Source organism: Dama dama, chromosome 1 (genome assembly GCF_033118175.1).
Source record: "Dama dama isolate Ldn47 chromosome 1, ASM3311817v1, whole genome shotgun sequence".
Taxonomy (NCBI): Eukaryota; Metazoa; Chordata; class Mammalia; order Artiodactyla; family Cervidae; genus Dama; species Dama dama.
The window spans coordinates 55,890,942-55,911,222 of record NC_083681.1 but is presented as its reverse complement, the minus strand read 5'-3'; the positions used below and the strand labels follow the sequence as shown (position 1 = coordinate 55,911,222).

General features: G+C 38.2%; 1 protein-coding gene across 1 annotated transcript in view; it reads left to right on the top strand.

Moving 5' to 3' along the window:
* Positions 1–20,281, top strand: part of GDPD4 (glycerophosphodiester phosphodiesterase domain containing 4) — a 156,458-nt gene that overhangs the window by 47,823 nt on the left and 88,354 nt on the right. Inside the window, exons 3-5 of the mRNA XM_061149099.1 lie at positions 8,479–8,650; positions 15,804–15,901; positions 18,723–18,778. Of these exons, the coding sequence (XP_061005082.1) occupies positions 8,479–8,650; positions 15,804–15,901; positions 18,723–18,778 (326 nt within the window). The remainder of the gene's footprint in view (positions 1–8,478; positions 8,651–15,803; positions 15,902–18,722; positions 18,779–20,281) is intronic.

The window sequence follows — 20,281 nt, the reverse complement described above, 5'->3', positions numbered from 1 at the left end:
GACCTAAATGTAAGACCAGAAAGTATAAAGCTCTTAGAGGAAAACATAGACAGAACACTAGATGACATAAATCAAAGCAATATCCTCAATGACCCACCTCCTAGAGTAGCGGAAATAAAAACAAAAGTAATCAAGTGGGACCTGATTAAACCAAAAGCTTTTGCACAACAAAGGAAACTGTAAGCAAGGTGAAAAGACAACTCTCAGAATGAGAGAAAACAATAGCAAATGAAACAACTGACAAAGGATTAATTTCCAAAATATACAAGCAGCTCATACAACTCAATACCAGAGAAACAAACAACCCGATCAAAAAGTGGGGAAAAGACCTAAACAGACATTTCTCCAAAGAAGACACAGATGGCTAACAAACACATGAAAAGATGCTCAACATTGCTCATTATTAGAAAGATGTAAATCAAAACTACAATGAGATATCACCTCACACCTGTCAGAATGGCCATCATCAAAAAGCCTACAAACAATAAATGCTGGAGAAGGTGTGGAGAAAAGGGAACACTCTTGTACTGTTGGTGGGAATGTATATTGATACAGCCACCATGGAAGATGGTATGGAGATTCCTTAAAAAATCTATGATTAAAACCACCATATAACCCAGCAATCCCACTCCTAGGCATATACCCTGAAGAAACCAAAACGGAAAAAGACACATGTATCCCATTGTTCATTGCAGCACTATTAACAATAGCTAGAACATGTAAGCAACCTAGATGTCCATCAACAGATGAATGGATAAAGAAGTTGTGGTACATAGACACAACGGAATATTACTCAGCCATAAAAAAGAATGCATTTGAGTCCATTCTAATGAGGTGGATGAACCTAGAACCTATTATACAGAGTGAAGGTGTGGAGTAAGTCAGAAGAGAAAGATAAATATTGTATTCTAACACATATACATGGAATGTAGAAAATTGGTACTGAGCAATTTATTTACAGGGCGGCAGTGGAGAAACAGAGAACAGACTCATGGACATGGGGAGAGGGGAGGAGAGGGTGAGATGTATGGAGAGAGTAACATGGAAACTTACATCACCATGTGTAAAATAGATAGTGAACGGGAAGTTGCTGTATGGCTCAGGAAACTCAAACACGGGTTTTCTGTCAACCTAGAGGGGTAGGATGGGGAGAGAGATGGGAGCGAGGTTCAAAATGGAGGGGACATACATATACCTATGGCTGATTCATGTTGAGGTTTGACAGAAAACTATGAAATTCTGTAAAGCAATTATCCTTCAATAAAAAATAAATTTAAAAAATCTTTTAAAAAGTCATAAATTCTTTAGCTAGACAAAAATTTGTAGGTTTTCCAAAAGACATAAGATATATGTCTGTATACAAAAGCTTTTCCACTATGCTTGATAAAGACTTGAGAAAGAACATAAAAAAAGACAAGATGGAGAAATTGGAAAACATAAACTAAGTGAAATGGGAGCACTGGATATGAAATAGAAAATCGTGAAACAAACTATATAAAAGTAAAAGGTCATCATGTAATCCAGCTGTTTTTAAACATGACTGCTCATTAGAAACATATCTGGAGCTCTGAAGGGAAAAAAAAAGCGGTCATGGGATTTTTGTTTTTCAGAAATTAAGATAACTCTGATATGCATCTGGATTTTAAAAAATGATTGCAGATTTTTCTATTAAATCCTAGTTTTAGATATATAGAGTTCTATTATTTATCTGTTGACCAATCATGATACAGTTGTATTGTTACTAAAAGTTACATAATCACAATAGTAAAAGATGTTTATCATTTTCCACAATCAATAGCCAGATAAAAAAGATAATTACAACTGCAGTCCATAATGGGAGCATGATTAACTTAACAGTATAAAATAATTACATACAATTTAGGGGGTCAAGCAGAGTGATGTGGTAAGTGGAAGTGCATATATGCATATGTTTTCATCCGTCCAGCTAGTGTATGTCTCTGGTTGGCGCATTTAATCCATTTACATTTAAGGTAATTATTGATAAGTGGCAACCCACTCCAGTATTCTTGCCTGGAAAATTTCATGGACAGAGGAGGTGGGGAGGGGGGGGGGGGGCGGCGCAGCTACAGTCCATGGAGTCACAAAGAGTTGAACATGACTGAGCAACTTCACTTTCACTTTCATGATCCTACTACCATTTTATTAATTGTTTTGGGGTTATTTTCTGTAGATCTTTTCCTTCTCTTGTGTTTCCTGCCTAGAGAAGTTCCTTTAGCATTTGTTATAAGGCTAGTTTGGTGGTGCTGAATTCTCTTAGCTTTTGCTTGTCTGGAAGGTTTTTGATTTCTCCATCAAATCTGAAAGAGAGTCTTGCTGGGTAGAATATTCTTGGTTGTAGGTTCTTCCCTTTCATCACTTTAAATATATCATGTCATTCCCTTCTGGCTTGTAGAGTTTCTGTTGAGAAATCAGCTGATAGTCTGATGGGAGTTCCCTTGTATGTTATTTGTTATTTTCCCCTTGTTGCTTTTAATATTTTATCTGTCTTTAATTTTTGTCAGAATACCATGTATCTTGATGCTACTTGGGTTTATCCTGCCTAGGACTCTCTGTGCTTCCTGAACTTGGCTGACTGTTTCCTTTCCCATGTTAGGGAAGTTTTTAGCTATTACCTCTTAAGATATTTTCTCAGGTCCTTTGTATCACTTTCTCTCTTCTCCTTCTGGGACCCCTATAATATGAATGTTTGTGCGTTTAATGTTATCCCAGAGGTCTCTTAGGCTGTCTTCATTTCTTATCATTGTTTTTTCTATATTCTGCTCTGTGGCAATGATTTCCACCATTCTTTCATCCAGGTCATTTATCCATTTTTCTGCCTCAGTTATTCTACTATTGATTCCCATTCTAGTGTATTATTCATCTCTGTTTGTTTGTTCTTTAGTTCTCATAGGTCTTTGGTAAACACATTTCTTGCATCTTCTCCGTTATCTTTCCAAGATCCTGGATTATCTTCACTATCATAATTCTGGATTCTTTTTCTGGAAGCTTGCCTATTTCCACTTAATTTAGAGGTTTTATCTTGCCCCTTCATCTGGGACATAACTTTCTGCTTTTTCATCATGATTAACTTTCTGTAATATGGTTTTTGTTTTAGCTGCTACAGGACTGTCCTTCTTGTTTCTTCTATCTACTCTCTGATGGATTAGACTAAATCACTTGTGTAAGACATGGGAGGGACTGGCAAAGGGAAAAACTGAGTCTTGCTCTGGTGGGCAGGGTCTTGCTCAGAAAAGCCTTAATCCAATTATCTGCTGATGGCTCGGGTTACACTCCCTCCCTGGTAGTTGTTTGTCGTGAGGCGACCCAGCCCTAAGGTCTATGGGCTCTATGGTAGGGTTAATAGTGAATTCCAAGAGGGTTTACACTGTGGGGGACCTTCCCATCCTGCTACTACTAGTGCCCCCATCCCTTTGGTGAGCTCTTGACAACCCACACCCCCACAGGAGGCTCTCCAACACTATTAGGTAGTTTTGGTTCAGTCTCCTGTGGAAGATTTTGTTGTGCAATCCATGATTGGAGTCTTTGTTTCCCACAGTCCTGTGGTAATCCTATAATTAAATCCCACTGACTTCAAGGCCAGATTCCCTAGGTATTCCCAGTCCCTTTGTTTGATCCCCAGGCTAGGAAGCCTGACATGGGGTTTGGAACCTTCACAACAGTGGGATAGCTCTTTGGTATTATTGTTCTCCAGTTTATGGGTCACCCACCTGGCAGGCATAGGATTTGATTTTATCATTATTGCACCCCTCCTACCACTTCACTGCATCTTCTTCTTTGTCTTTGGACATGGGGTATCTTTTTTTGCGGGAGGGTGGGTTGTTCCAGCATCCTCCTGTCGATGGTTGTTCAACAGCTAGTTGCAGTTTTGGAGCTCTCGCAAGAGGAGATGATTGCACATCTTTCTACTCAGCCATGTTGAATTGGAAGTCCAGACTTCATGTTCTTAACTACAACATTAGATTGTCTTTCACACACACACAAAAGAAGCACAACAGAAAATTTCCGGGAGCAAAGACTATTGTCTGGGATCAAGTCTTTAAGAATTTTTGTTGTTTGATTTAATTTTTTCTTTTACTCCCCTAATTCCACACATTCTCTAGAAGTTCCTTTGTCTGAGAACTTTGTTCTATCACAGAGGTATGAGGAAATGCAGGAGTGACAGTTAGATGTCTTTCAATATCTATTTTTCCTTTTTTAATAGTAAGAAAGCCCCTGTTAGTGAAATGGCTCATACAGTTTCTTTAAATGTCCTTAAAATAAGAGGGAGCACCCTTCTTTGTTCCTTCTTCCTTCCTGATAGTTGGCATTTGGAGTGATAGATATAGCTTGAACATCCATTTTGCACCCTGAGAAGGAGCCATGTGCTGTCATGGAAGAACAAATTGGAAGATGTCTGGGTTCTAATGACATTGGGGAGTAGCATGCCACATAATTTTGTTTATACCTTTTTGGGGGCAAATTTTTGTTGGCAAAAGCAAAAATGAACTTGTCTAATTTCAGCAACTGCTATTCTGAATATTCTATCATTTTTGATTGAGGCTAGCTCTTAAAAACGCCATACGAGAGGTGAGAATGGCAAGGGGAAGGCATCGTATGTCTAACTCATTAGTCAAGGATTGTATTTTTTTCATATACTTAACCCATGCCTCTAAATTCTCAAGCTACTTCACTAGCATACCACAGTTTTAAAAACACATTCATATCTATTATCTAATTTGATATTTTCAGCATCTATTAGTTGGCTAGGGCAGAGAATATGGTACCTTTTAGAGGTAAGAAAATTAAACATTGAATAGTGTAATAAATACTAAGTGTAATAGTGTAATAAATACTAAGCTAATTCATGGGAAAGAGAGGGTGAAGCTCCACTCTTCTACACCAAATCCAGTGCATCTCCCTAGATTATAAACTTTTGAAAGATCTATCCATTGTTGGGGCTTCCCTGATAGCTCAGTTGGTAAAGAATCCGCCTGCAATGCAGGAGATCCTGATTCTATTCCTGGGTAGGGAAGATCCCCTGGAGAAGGGATAGGCTACCCACTCCAGTATTCTTGGGCTTCCCTTGTGGCTCAGCTGGTAAAGAATCTACCTGCAATGTGGGAGATTTTTCTGTAGAATCGTGGGGTAGGAGACATTTGAGGGAACTTCTGGATCCTGACTATTTTATTTACCATTCCAGCAAAAGGGTGAACCATGGATGACATTAACAAGACTGAGGCTGGGAATGAGGAGACAGGAAGAAGGGAAAATAATTCATGGATTAAACGCAACTTCAACTATGAATGCTATATGACTTTCCTTAATGGCTGCTACAGCTGCAAGTGGGAAGCCCAACAGAAGAAAAAACCCAGACGTCCACTCTGCTGCTGTTCTTTGGTACAGGGCAATGGGAAGGAGATGGGCCATATTTTCTTAGATATGGGAAACATGGGCCTTGAAAGAAGTGCTTTAATTCTGTGTTTATCTGTGTGTGTGTGTATGCCTATGCAGACAGTCATGCCTCTTGTGTAATGTGTCAAAAATAACTATTTATAAGGTGAAAGGTGATCAGAATTGGATAGCTAAAGAAAAGAAGATGGCAAAAGAAGTGGTATCAGAGGAGGAGTCAAAGTGCTTAGTATAAAGTGTATTTTAGGTAGAGCAGAGGATATGGATGGAGAAGTGATGGGAAGTGAAGCTAGAGACAGAGGCGGGACAGATGTTGTGTGGTTTTAAGAATTTTATTTCTACCATGTAGGGAGTTAAGAGTCCCTACAGATTTTAAGATACCAAGGAGAATAGTAGTGTGTTCAGTGAAAAATCAACACAATAAATTGTTGAATTTATACTTATTAGGTGATAAATGGTAAGTGATCAGGTTAGAGAATGTTTTAACCAGATTGTGTAGTAACTTTATGTCAAACTAAAATGTTTGAACTTTTTCCTGGAAACAGTGTGGAGGATTTGAACATTTTCAAATGAGTGACAACAGTGAAAATCAAAATAAGGAAATGTATTTATTCATCATTTATTGAATATGTGCCATAGTGAATAAGACCACTAAGGCCTCTGGCACTCCTGCGTGTCACAGACTACTGGGATGAGTTAGGTAATAAACAGTAATGAAGAAACATGGTTTCAGCTAGAGATAAGAGCTTTGAAGACAATGCATAGGAAAATGTGTTAGGTAGATGGAAACATGGTTAGAGAAGACTACTGTGAAACAATGTCACGTGAGCAGTCTCTTAAGTGAAGACGTGGGACCACCCATGTATATGTCTGGGGGCAAAAATATTTCAGGCAGAGGAACAAGGAAATGCAAAGCTCTTGAACTGGGAACAGATTTGGTCATGTTTTAAAAACAAAGAAAAACAGCATGACTGGAGTTCAGAAATGGCATTAGTTTGTAGAGTGGGATGAGGTCAGGAGTGAGCAAGGCTTAATCATGTAGGACCTTTGGGCCACAGCAGGCAGTTTGGATGATGATTCTCATATAGTAGCAAGTTCTGGGAGAGTTGTAAGCAGGGGAGTGACTTTATCTGATACATGTTTTTATTTTATTTTATTTTTTTAAGGCTAATTACTTTACGATATTGTAGTGGTTTTTGTCATACATTGACATGAATCAGCCATGGATTTACATGTGTTCCCCATCCCGTTCCCCCCTCCCACCTCCCTCTCCACCCGATCCCTCTGGGTCTTCCCAGTGTACCAGGCCCCAGCACTTGTCTCATGCCTGATACATGTTTTTAAAAGGTCACACATATTTTATGTAGAGAGTGCATATAAACCTGAGTCAAAACCTGCTCTCTTCATCTTCCTACACTCTGGAAGCAGTGGTTAAGTGCCTTAATGCCTGTAGTGTCTTTCACCTTTTTGGGGTATTCTTTCTATGTTTCCCATTTAATTTCTTATGTCTTAGTCTTCACAATAGCCACATAATTTATAGAAGGCAGAGATGGTATACATTTTTAATAGTTTGGATGCAGTATCCCAAGGAGGCGAAATTTCTCATTCATGTGGTACAGCAATGTTCCCAGGGTTTGACAACTCTGACTTGGCTGATTTTGATACGATTTCAGTTCATGGGGTTGTCTTCAAGGATCAGTTTGTTCACCTTCTCCATAAAAATACTCTCCTCTCCATCTTGGCTTTGGGCTCACATATCTGGATAGTGCCCCTGCCACCATTTAGCTATGTGACCTTGAGTCAATTACCTTACCTCTCTGAGCTTTAGTTCTTTCTTCTGCAAAATGAGGTTAACAATACCTAACTTATACGACTATATTGAGTAATAAAACAAATGAAAATCATTTGTGAAGTCCCTAGCATTGTATTCATATAAAATGGCTACTCAAAAAAAAAAAAAAAGGAGGTTGTTTATTCCCTAAATTCCTCCCTTCCCAAAAATGTGGGTAGTTAAATGATTAAGTGAATTTGTGAATGAACATGTTACTCAACTAATGAACAAACATTTGATACTTGATGAGGTGGATAAATTCAACAGATGGTTGTTGAGACACTGTGATAGACACTGGCAATATATAGAAGGGCAACAGAAGTTCCTTTTCCTCAAAAAAGAAACAGATGACATCAGATACAAATCTGTAGAAAAATGATTCCAGTTCAGGGTAATGTTATAAATAGGCTTTTACAAAATTCCATAGGGGTGAAAGAATACAGTGTTCTCTCCAGCCTGGGGAGTGTAATGCTGCAGTATAACTACGTAGACCTCTGGGGAGTATAAACAGATGTTGCTGAGAGATGATGGATAAATGGAGCTAAATGAGACTTCTTTCTCTTCCCAGAGAGAGCAATTATTTTACCCATGGCTGATTATGTCATTTTTCTTGTCTATAATTTTGCTGTTTGCATGGGTGGAGACTTCAAATGAATACAATGGCTTTGACTGGTGAGTTTCACTTTTTATTTTTCATTTGTATAAGAGTTCTTTGGTCTGATAGCCACATGGATGCTATTTAGGCTGAAAAGATCTAGTGACATAAGAGGGAGAGTGGAAAAAAATCAGGTGTTCTGCAGCTAGTGGATGGGAAGCACAACTCTGGGGAGGGGTATGGTTGCTCAGCACCTTCAGCTACTCTACTTCCCTTTCACCTATGCTCCCTCTCAAACTTAGACCAAATCTGCTCAGTGAGAAGCTTTCTTTGTGCTTCCCGTGCCCACAGTCCTTCTATTCAGATGACTCCCTGATACCTTGTTCCTCAGCTTCTCTGTCTGGGTTACTGACACCTCCACTGGTTGGTCTTCATGATCTCTGTCCATGAACCCTGATGTCTCTGCCTCACCTCCAGCCTCTGTTTCTTCCTCTTCTCCTTACTGGGCTTCCTAAGACTCTGGAGACAGAAGCATTGTCCCGTCTCATCACCTTTTCTAGCCAGATTCCTGCTCTGAACTATTCCTAGCTCTTCCAGTTTCTCTGGCCTGACTGATATATTGTACCATTACTTGGTATTTGAGGACAAGAGAGAGTTCAAGAGGGCGTGAAACCGTTAAGAGGTAAACGGGTGGGGTCTGCGCAGTCCACCCAGAGGATTCAACCCGGCGGCGGGTCCGGCCGTGCCAGCGGCCCGGCGGATCTTTCCCACTCCCCGTTCCTCCCGGCCTATTGCCTACCCAAAAATGTAAGACTGTAATGGATGTAACGTTTATTGCCAACAAGTCTGTTGAATGGCAGGGACAGATTGGGAAAATAACCCTGGTATAAGATGGGTAGCCCCAAATAACACTCGATGGATTTGTGGATACAATCTTTGGCCCTGGCTCCCTGTAGGATGGGTGGGGAGATGTACCCTAGGGTTTGTGTTTGCCCCCGGAAGAATTCATAAGCAAAAAATTAGTCATCCTGTTAATTTACCTTATGTTAAAGCCCGATGGTCACGCTCTGTTTTTCATTGGTATGATTATTTAGCCTCAATTTTTGTGCCCTCTTTAGGAGCCACTGATATTATGCTCAGAGTAGAGGCTTTGAACAATTTTACAAAACAAGCTTTGACAGATACTAGAAGAGCTTTAGAGGCTCTTAATGAAGAACAAAAACAGATGAGAAAAGCCGTTCTACAAAATCGTATGGCTCTGGATATTCTAACAGCCTCTCAAGGGGGTACATGTGCCTTAATAAAAATGGAGTGCTGTGTATATATTCCTGATTATTCCTCAAATGTTTCTGATGCTTTAGAAGATATGAAACAACAAGTAGCCGCTACGGATTTTTCTGACTCCAGCATTTGGAGTCAGATATCTGCCTGGTTTCATGGTGGTTGGTGGAAATCTATAATTTTTATTATTATATGCATATTATTATTGCTGTGTTTTGGCCCTTGCATTTGTCAATGCCTATCTGAAATGATAAATAAAAGATTGTTGATGTTTTCCCGTTTGCAAACGCAGCCATTTCCCTTGAGGGAGATATATAAAGGCCATTAGTCAAAAGAAAAGGGGGAGATGCGGGGAGCCGGCCTGACTGCTCAGGCTCCTTCTTGGCCCTGAGAGAGATCAAGAGGTCCCTCTCTGTCCCGCCACCCCTGATTTATTAAAGTGCAGGTTGGCCTTTCTTACCTCCCTCAAGGAAATTGCTGTAGCGACCTTTTACCCATTTTCCTGATGAGATTGTCAGGCTCCTGTTTATGGTTTATGTCTAGGTAATCTTTAGGTAATCTTTAACTGATTGTAATCATACTAAGACGCTAGTCTTAAAGAGTTGAGATAAAATTCCTGAGCGAAGACTAATGCCTGTGATTCTGCACGTATACATGTCCTTGATCTAAATTTAGTGAGTCCTGTTAGCATATATATGTATGTTACCCCTCAATAAAGTTGTCGGTTGTCGGTTTCAGTCAAGAGCTGACTCCGTCCCTCTCAACCCCATCTTTCCGAGTCTCTATTTTCTTAGGTATTCCAGCGATTGCATCCGTGACCGGTTCGTTTGCCGGCAGGCTCCAGCAAATCACCAATCTGTTTTCTGTGTCTATGAGTTTGGTTGGTTTGTTTCCATTTTTCATGTATAAATGAAGTCATATGGTATTTATCTTTCTCTGTCTGACTGATTTTACTTAGCATAATGCTGTCAGGGTTCATCCATGTTGTCATAAATGGCATTTTTCATTTTTTATATAGTTGAATGATACTCCCCTGTATGTATAAACCACATTTTTATTAAGTCATCAGTGGACATTAAGGTTGTTTTCTTGTCTTGGCTATTGTAAATAATAGACTTTTTATAAGGGCCATGCTGATTGGCATGAAGTGATACCTTGTAATTTTAACTTTCATTTCTCTAATAAATAACAGTGTTGAACATCTTTTTCATGTGCTTGTTGACCATCTCTATGTTTTCTTTGGAGAAATGTCTATTTAGGTCTTCTGCCCAACTTTTTATATTTCATTGCTTGTTTGCTGTTGAGATGCATGAGTTCTTTGTATATTTTAGAGATTAATCCCTTGTCAGTCACATAATTTACAAATATTTTCTCCCTTTCCGTGTGTTGTCTTTTCATTTTGTTAATAGTTTCCTTTGTTATGTAGATGCTTTCAAGTTTAAGTAGGTCCCATTTGCTTATTTTTTCCCGTTATTCTAGGAGATGTATCAAAAAGGTAGTGCTACAATTTATGTGAAAGAGTGCTCTTCCTATGTTTTCCTCTAATAATTTTATAATATCTATTCTTACTTTTAGATTTTTAACCCATTGTTATTTTATTTTTTGTGTATGATGTTAAAGAATGTTCTAATTTAATCCTTTTAAAAGTAGCTGTCCAGTTTTCCCAGAACCATTTATCGAGGAGATTGTATTTTCTCCTTTGTATATTCTTGCCTATTTCTTCATACATCAGTTGATCATAGGTGTTTTGAGTTTTGGGTTTCCCAGGTGATACTAGTGGTAAAGAACCTACCCGTCAGTGCAGGAGACCTAAGAGATGTAGGTTCAGTCCCTGGGTTGGGAAGATCCTGTGGAGGAGGACACAGCAACCCAATCCAGTATTCTTGCCTGGAGGATCCCATGGACAGAGGAACCTGGCTGGCTACAGTCCATAGGATCACAAAAAGAGTCAGACATGACTTAGCACATGTGAGTTTACTTCTGTTTTTTCCATCCTGCTCTGTTGATCTACATTTCTATCTATGTGACAGTACAATACTTTGTGCCAGTACTACTTTGGTTAGTGTAACTTTGTAATATAGTACGAATTCAGGGAGCCTGATTCCTCCAGCTCCATTTTTCTTTCCAATGTTTGGTTTGGTTACTCAGGGTCTTTTGTATTTCCATACATGTTTTAAATTTTTTTGTTCTAGTTCTGTGAAAAATGGCATTCGTGTTTTCATATGGATTGTATTGAATCTGTAGATTGCCTTGGATGGTATACTCATTTTAACAATATTGATTCTGCCAATCCAAGAACATGGTACATCTTTCCATCTTCAGTTTCTTTCATCAGTGTCTTATGGTTTTCAGAGTTCAGGTCTTTTGCCTCCTTAGGTATATTTATTCCTACATATTTTATTCTTTTTAATATAATGGTAAATGGATTTGTTTCTTAAATTTCTCTTTCTGATTTTTTGTTGTTAATGTATAGGAATGGAATAGGGTTAATTTTGTATCCTACAACTGTACCAGATTCATTAATGAGCTCTAGTAGCTTTGTGGTAGCATCTTTAGGATATTCTACTTATAGTATCTTGTCATATGCAAACAGTGACAGTTTTACTTCTTCTTTTTCAGGTTGAATTAATTTTATTTCTTTATCTTCTCTGAATGCCATGGCTAGGACTTTCAAAATTATGTTGACTAAAACTGGTGAGAGTGGACATTCTTGTCTTGTTTCTGATCTTAGAGGAAATGCTTTCACCTTTTCACTGTTGAATATGATGTTAACTGTGGATTTGTCATATATAGCCTTTATTATAGTGAGGTATGTTCCACCTATACCCACTTCCTGGAGAGTTTTTATCATATATGGCTACTGAATTTTTGTCAAAAGCTTTTCTGCATCTATTGAGATGATCTTATGGTTTTTACTCTTTAACTTGTTGATGTGGTGTATCATAGTGATTGATTTGTATATATTGAAGAATCCTTGCATCCTTGGGATAAATACCACTTGATAATGATGCATGATCCTTTTAATCTGTTGTTGGTTTCAGTTTGCTAGAATATTGTTGAGGATTTTTGTATCTATATTCATCACAGTTATTGACCTATAATTTTCTTTTCCATGATATCCTTGTCTGGTTTTTGTACCAGGGTGTTGGTGGCCTCATAGAATAAGTTTGGGAATATTCCTGCTTCTGCAGTTTCTTTGGAATAGTTTCATGAGGATAGATGTTAACTCTTCTCTAAACCTTTGATGGAATTTGCCCATGAAACCATTAGGTCCTAGACTTTTTTTTCTTGAAAGACCTTTGATCACACTTTCCATGTCAGTACATATGACTGGTCTGTTCATATTTTCTATCTCTTCCTGTTTCAGTCTTGGAAGGTTGTACCTTTTTAAGAATTTGTCCATTTCTTCCAAGTTGTCCATTTGAGGGGGGCGTATAGTTGCTTATAATGGTCTCATATGAGCCTGTGTATTTCTGTGGTGTCTGTTGTAACCTCTTATTTTTCATTTCTAATGTGAATAATTTGAGTCCTCTCCTATTTTTCTTGATGAATCTAGCAAAATGTTTATAATTATGTTTATCTTTTCAAGGAACCAGCTTCTAGTTTCATTGATCTTTGCTGTTGTTTTCTTTGTTTCTATTTCATTTATTTCTATTCTATTCTTTATGATTTCTTTCCTTTTACTAATTTCATGTTTTCTTATTCTTTAGTTATTTTTTGTACAAGGTTAGGTTGTTTATTTGCGATTTTTCTTGTTTCCTGAGGTAAGATTATATTGATATACACTTTCCTGGTAGAATAGCTTTTGCGGCATCTCAGGTTCTGGGTCATTAGTTTTCATTGTCATTTGTCTCTAGGTTTTTTTGTTTTTATTACTTCTTTAATTTCTTCAGTGCTTCATTGGTTGTTTAGTAGTATACTATCTAGCCTCTAAGTGTTTTTGTTTTTTATACTTTTTTCATGTAGTTTACTTTACATCTCATAGATTTGTGTTTGGAAAGGATGCTTTATATGATTTCAGTTTTCTTAAGTTTACCAAGTCTTGCTTTGTGGTCCAGCATGTGGTCAGTCATGGAGAATGTTCCATGTGTATTTGAGAAGAATTTGTGTTCTGCTGCTTCTGGGTGGAATGCCTTATAAATATCAGCTTCTCAGGTGGCACAGTAGTAAAGAATCTGCCTGCCAAAGCAAGAGACACACGTTCAATCCCTGGGTGGGAAGATCCCCTGGAGTAGGAAATGGCAACTCACTCCAGTATTCTTGCCTGGAAAATTCCATGGTCAGAGGAGCCTAACAGATTACAAACCATGGGCTCACAAAGACTTGACCACAACAGCACACACTTTATAAATATCAACTAAGTGTATCTGGTCTAATGTGTTACATAAGGCTTGTGTTTGCTTATTGATCTTTTGTCTGGATGATCTGTCCATTGATATAACTGGGGTGTTAACATCCTCCACAATTATTGTGTTACTATCGATTTGTCCATTTGTAGCCATTAGTATTTGCCTTATATATTGGGGTGCTCCTGTGTTAGATGTATATATAATTACAGTTGTTATAATAGCTTCGTCTTGAATTGATCCCTTGATCACTGTGTAGTGTTCTTCTTTGTCCATTGTAGCAGTCTTTATGTTAAAGTCTATTTTGCCTAATGTGAGTATTGCTACTCCAACTTCCTTTTGATTTCCATTTGCATGGAATATTTTTTCTATCTCCTCACTTTCAATCTGAATGTGTTCCTAGACATGAAGTGGGTTTCTCATAGACAGCATGTATATGGGTCTTTTATGTATCCATTCAGCTAGTGTATGTCTTTTGATTGGAGCATTTAATACATTTATATTTAAGTTAATTATCAATATGTATGCTTCTACTGCTATTTTCTTAATTGTTTTGGATTTGTTTTTCTAGGTCTTTTTTCTTTCCTTCCTCTTTTGTTCTACTTTCTTATGGTTTGATGACTAAGTTTATAGTGTTGTGTTTGGATTCCTTGTGTGTGTATGTGTGTGTGTGTGTGTGTGTGTGTGTACACATGCACACATCTAATTAGTTTTTGGTTGTGCTGTTTCCATGAGGTTTTGATACAGTAGTCTGTATATGTATAAGGTTGTTTTAAGTTGCTGGTCTTTTTCTTGCCTAGAGAAGTTCTATTAGCATTTGCGAGTCTAGTGGTGCTGAATTCTCTTGGCTTTGGCTTGACTATAAAACTTTTGATTTCTCCGTCAATTCTGAATGAGAGCCTTGCTGTATAGAGTATTTTTGGTTGTAGGTATTCCCTTTCATCACTTTGAATTTTTTGTGCCACTCCCTTCTGGCCTGCAGAGTTTCTGCTGAGCAATCAACTAATAACATTCTGGGGATTCCCTTGTATGTAATTGGTTGCTTTTGCCTCCTTGCTTTTGATGTTTTTTCTTTGTCTTTAATTTTTGTGAATTTGATTACTATGTGTCTTGTCATGCTCATCCTTGGGTTTATCCTGCCTGGGTTTCTCCATTTCCTGGACTTTAGTGACTGTTTCCTTTCCCATGTTAGGGAAGTTTTCAACTATTATCTCTTTAAATAATTTTTCAATTCCTTTCTGTCTCTCTGCTCCTTCTGGGACCCCTATCATGTGAATGTTGGTGCATTTAATGTTGTCTCAGAGGTCTCTTAGACTGTCTTCATTTATTTTCATTTTTTTTTCTTCTGTTCTGCAACAGTGATTTCCACCACTGTGTCTCCCAGATCACTTATCCATTCTTTTGCCTCACTTATTTTGCTATTGATTCCTTCTAGTGTATTTTTCATTTCAGCTATTGTTCATCTATGTGTGTGTGTTCTTTAGTTCTTCTTGGTCTTTATTAAACAGTTCTTACATCTTTTCAATCCTTGCCTCCATTCTTTTTCTGAATCCTGGATCATCTTCACTGTCAATATTCTTAACTCTTTCTGAAAGCTTGCCTCTGTCCACTTCACTTAGTTGTTTTTCTGGAGTTTTATCTTGTTCTTCATCTGGGACATAATCCTCTGCAGTTTCAATTTTTTCTTGCTGTTTTGTGATTGTGGTTTCCATTCCAAAGGCTGCAGAATTGTAGTTCTTGTTTCTGCTGTCTGCCCCTCTGGTGGGTGATGCTATCTACAAGGTTTGTGCAATTATAACATTGTTTAAGAAATCAATTTATTAGCAGTTTTATCTCATAAACTACTTTAGACACAAAAAAGACCAGAGATGTTTTTAAAGGGTCCAAAGCTCTTACACAGAATATAGACATTAATATAGTTGCTTGCTGTTATGTAATAAAACATATATGGATAAAAACTCTGCTGAAATGGAAAATATTAACTATGTGAAAGCAGTGAACTTACGGATGACTTTTCCTCTTTTGACATTCCAGAATTTCTATATTTTTTTTACTGAGTACAAAGTTTTTGAGTATTCTAAATAGTATTCTAATTCTAATAGTATTCTAAATAGCTTTTAAAAGCCATACAACTCACACAGAACCCCATTAACGAACATTATTGTCTATAGAACAAAGTTAAAACTCCTGAAATAAATATCCCCAAACGGTATCTATTCCCAAATTGCTTTTCTTCTTAGCCCCTGTTTTCTTATACCTCATCTAGTCCAGTCTTATCCCTTATCCTTGACACAGATGCTACTAATATATGTATTTTAGGAATTGAAACATGTTTTTGCAGGGTTGTTTTCCTAGGTACAAGAATTTGGTTCTTTTGGTCCCTTGTCTTGCTGAGTGTCCTTGGGATCCTGGCTGCCTACACAACAATGCTGGTGGTGAGTAATGTTTCCCATTTCCCCCACCCCCTTTTCAAGTAGCCTCATGAGGTGCTCTTGTCCATGGTATGGTTCCCAATTGGTGCTGGGAGCCCTCAGATCACCCTTAGCAGAGTTTGGTTTTACATCAGCCCCTCGAATATTGGGGAGGAGGGATAGATTGGTGGGGGGGGAGGCGCAGATTTGTGCTGTTAGAAGGTATATCTTTCTACTTTGACCTTTTGAAAAGGAGACAGGACATCCCTTTTCTCTTCCTCTGTTTCATGGCTTATTTTCTGGTTCACTCAGTATTGTCATTTTAGATGCTCACACCTTCACATGGCAGTACTTTTACACATTTAACTATTCATTTCATAGTGCATCTCCTGAGAATCAGTCTTTCTGGGCCTTACAAACTAGTGTGCCCAGAGTCTAGTGTGTTACACCTGTTATATTGTGCAAGTGCTAGTCCCCTAGTCCAGGTGCAAAGTACGTTTATTTTAGCGAGTATCTTTACACAGTAGAGACCCTGCCTATTTCCTGACACAGTAGTATCTGTAGTGTGAGAAATTCACACCAGACATAGTAGTGTCATGTAGTATGAGAAACTGAGGCCAAGAAACAGAGGAATCTGTAGAAGTGGAATATTTATGGGAGACTAACGTTTAGGTTACTGGAGTTTTTCGGTACCCACTTACGCATAGGATGTATATATCTTTCTCTGATTTCATAATTTCTTGTCCCAACTTATTTCTTGTCTGACACTAAAAAACCCAACTCCCAAATCAGTTGGCATTTGCATTAACTTTTCTTTCAGCAAAATATATTGATTATTGTATGAGTCATAAGTACTGAGGTTACAGAGATCAAAGACATGCAGTTTCTGATTTTATTCAGGGCACTTCAAAGACAGAGGTATGAGAAATAAAGTTACAATAGTCCTTAATTCAATGAGTTTAGAATCTAGTAGGGAAGTAAGTCCTAGACAAAAATAACCAACACAGACAGAGCATTATAATTGTCATTAGAAGGCCTAAATAAAGTTCAGGAAGAGGTAACTTTCAGTCAAGAGGATTAAGTGAAACTTCTTGGAGGAGGTGGCAGAGGAGTGGGATCTTGAACCGATGTTGGATTTAGACACATGTTTATGGGAGTGCAGAAGAAAGTCCAGACTGTGGCAATATCATGACAAAGTCAGTAAAACAGAGATATATGGAGTGTGACTAGGTAAGAGGGAAGAATCAGTACTGTTAGCATGTAGGGGATAGTTAAGAAAATGGGGAATATGGTTAAAACAATAGATGTGTGATAGATTTTGTAAGGCCTGAAAAGTAGGCTAAGATACTTGGTATAAATCAGATTCTAATTAGGATTATCATTTTGAAAGTCATTGCGTGAAGGATGTCTGTAGACAGAAATTAGTTAGAAACTTCTCTATTTAATGAGAAAAATGCAGATGAATGATGTATTTGGGGCTAGAATCTGGCCACCGAATTGTACTACTCTCATACATGATCAAAATAAAACTAAGATGGACTTCCACTGTCCAATAAGCCATGTATTTTTTAATAGGCTTCTCCTCTGCCCTACATGTTTTTGGATACAGTGGCAACAAAAGAGGAGACCTAGACTCTGTTTCTGCTTTAAGTTATTTTGTAACCTTTACCAAGTCACATAACTCTTCTAAGCCTCAATTTCTTGGTTCAAATGAGAACTATAATAATATTTAATGATATTTTATAGGGCTTGGTAATGTACAAATAAATGGCCTGGTGACTCAGTCAGTAAAGAATCAGCCTGCAATGCAGGAGACCCAGATTTGATCCATGGGTTAGAAACATCCCCTGGAGAAGGAAATGGCAACCCACTTCAGTATTCTTGCTTGAAACATCTTGCTTGAAACATAGAGGAGACTGGTGGCTACAGTCCATGGGGTCACAAGAGTTGTGCACAACTTAACAACTAAACCACCACCAAAGTACAAATAAAATCATATCCATAAAATTATTTTGATAAAAAGGTGAGTGCCTTATGCATTCAAACTCTCCTTAATAACCTAAGAATCTGAAGACTCCAGTTTTCAGTCTGTGTCTTCACACTGACTTGGTGATTACATAGATTTAGATTCAAACCTAATTATGGTTTATCGACTAATACCAATGTTAACAGCTGTTGTTAACACTTGTAACAATGGCACTGGTTCCTCAAAGAAGAGCTTTTAAAAAAAAAAAAAACTATTTATTTATTTGGCTGTCTTTGGGTCTTGGTTGCATAGTTCGAGGTCTTTCATTGATGTGTATAGACTCTCTAGCTGTGGCATATGGGTTAAGTTGCTCCTCTGCATGTGGGGTTTTAGTTCCCCAACCAGAGATCAAACGCTTGCATCACAAGGTAGATTCTTAACCACTGAACCACCAAGAAAGCCCCCAAAAAGAGCTTTTAAATGACCCTTGGAAGGGCTGGCCCATGACCTCTATTCTTTCACTAGTGTCTCTACCTAATACCAGGAATAAGCTCCATCACAGGGAAAAGAAAATTGGTAGAAACTCAGGAAGGATATCAGTGTACTGATTGTTACAATATCCCAGAGAAGATAGTAAATTCTCTCTGGGTTGCTGGTGAAAGTTACAGCTAGGAAGTAACATGTGAAGTGTGTTTGATGGGTCCATAGCATGGGGAGGGATAGCTTTTTAGGCAGAGGACTAGCATGGCAAACTCTTAGATGATGAAAAGGGCAGGTGTAGCAAAGAGTGAATGTAATGCCAGACTGTGAAAGGAATTTTGAGTTCAGTTTGGGGTAGCTTCTTGGTTTTTTCTCTTTCTTTGTTTTTTTTTTTTTCAGGTAGTTGGATTTTTGTTGTGTTGGGAAAAAAATGAACTATACCTGCACTGGTATCATAAGGTAGGACATCTGAATCTTCATAGGAGACCTGAGACAAGGACTGAATGTGCCTCTTTGGCACTAAGTGTTAAATACAGAGCCTCCCTTTCTTTGTCTCCCTTAGAAACAAGAGACCTGCTTACACTGTTTCAACTGAAATCATTCAGTTTCTAACAGGTGGAACTGACTTCCTGACCAAGCTGAACCCAAACTTTATTTTTCCTCACTACTTCATGTTAAACTCATTCTGTGATTCTGTTCTTCCCATTCCCATAAAATCCTGTGCAGACTCCATTATTTTCCCAGTTCTTTATAGTCACAGAACTTTCTTATTTCAGTCATTAAGAATTTTAGTTTATTGTAGTAGACCGAGCTTTCCTGATGGCTCAGCGGTAAAGAATTCTGCAATGCAGGAGACACAGGAGATGCAGGTTCAATTTCTAGGTCAAGAAGATCCCCTGGAGGAGGGCATGGCAACCCACTCCAGTATTCTTGCCTGAAGAATCTCCATGGACAGAAGAGCTTGGTGGACTATAGTCCATGGGGTCACAAAGAGTCGGACCCTGTTGTAACCTAAATGGGAAGGAAATCCCAAAAAGTGGGGATATGTGTATACATACAGCTGATTCCCTTTGCTGTACAATAGAAACTAACACAACATTGAAAAGCAATTATATTCTAATAAAATTTTTTAAAAATAAATAAATTTAAAAATAAAATTTTACTAGCAGTAACAAAGGATCCATAGCTGGTCTAAGGAACCAGGTATCACTGACCCAACATCTGAAGACATGCAGCTCATTTCCAAAACTGCCTCCCTCATTTTGTTCTGCCATGGGCTTGAGCATCTCTAACACAGCCCCTTGCTGTTTATAGGCTTTCAGGTATGACTTTGATACCATTCCTTGTATTTCCTCAAATCCAGGAACATGTCAAACTCTGAGTGGTCTCCTTAAATTTCCTTTTACTCAAAAGAGAAGGATGAGCTGAAAATACAAATTTAACAGTTAGAATGAATAGAAATTGAAATTGCAAGATCATAGAGGGAAATAGGAAATCGAAGAGTGAACATATAGGCCTTACTGAGATCCGGTTTTGGAGTTGGGACACCATGAGCAGTTAGTCACTACCAAGAAAACCTATGGGTTAAACCATTCTAATTACTATTCCAGGCTTGTGTCTATTATAGAAACCACGCTTACGTTGCCTCTGTCAGTGAGTGCTGCTACTTGGCCTCCACCTAGCAGAATCTCATCATTGCCTTTGAACTCAGGAAGCCAGTTTCAATGGCAGCACTTCTCACCTTTATCCAGGCATAAAGGATGGCCACTACAGTGCTTTTCAAGGATGCTGACACTTTCCTCACCAATGTGTTTTTCAGTGTCCTCTGAGATCTCCCATAGAGCATGATATAGACTGGCTTAGCTCATCATAGGTGATGTTAACATCATTCCAGTAACCTTTTCTCAATAAATCATTGGATTCTTTCTTCCACATTACACCAAGAAATTGCTGGTGTCCCAA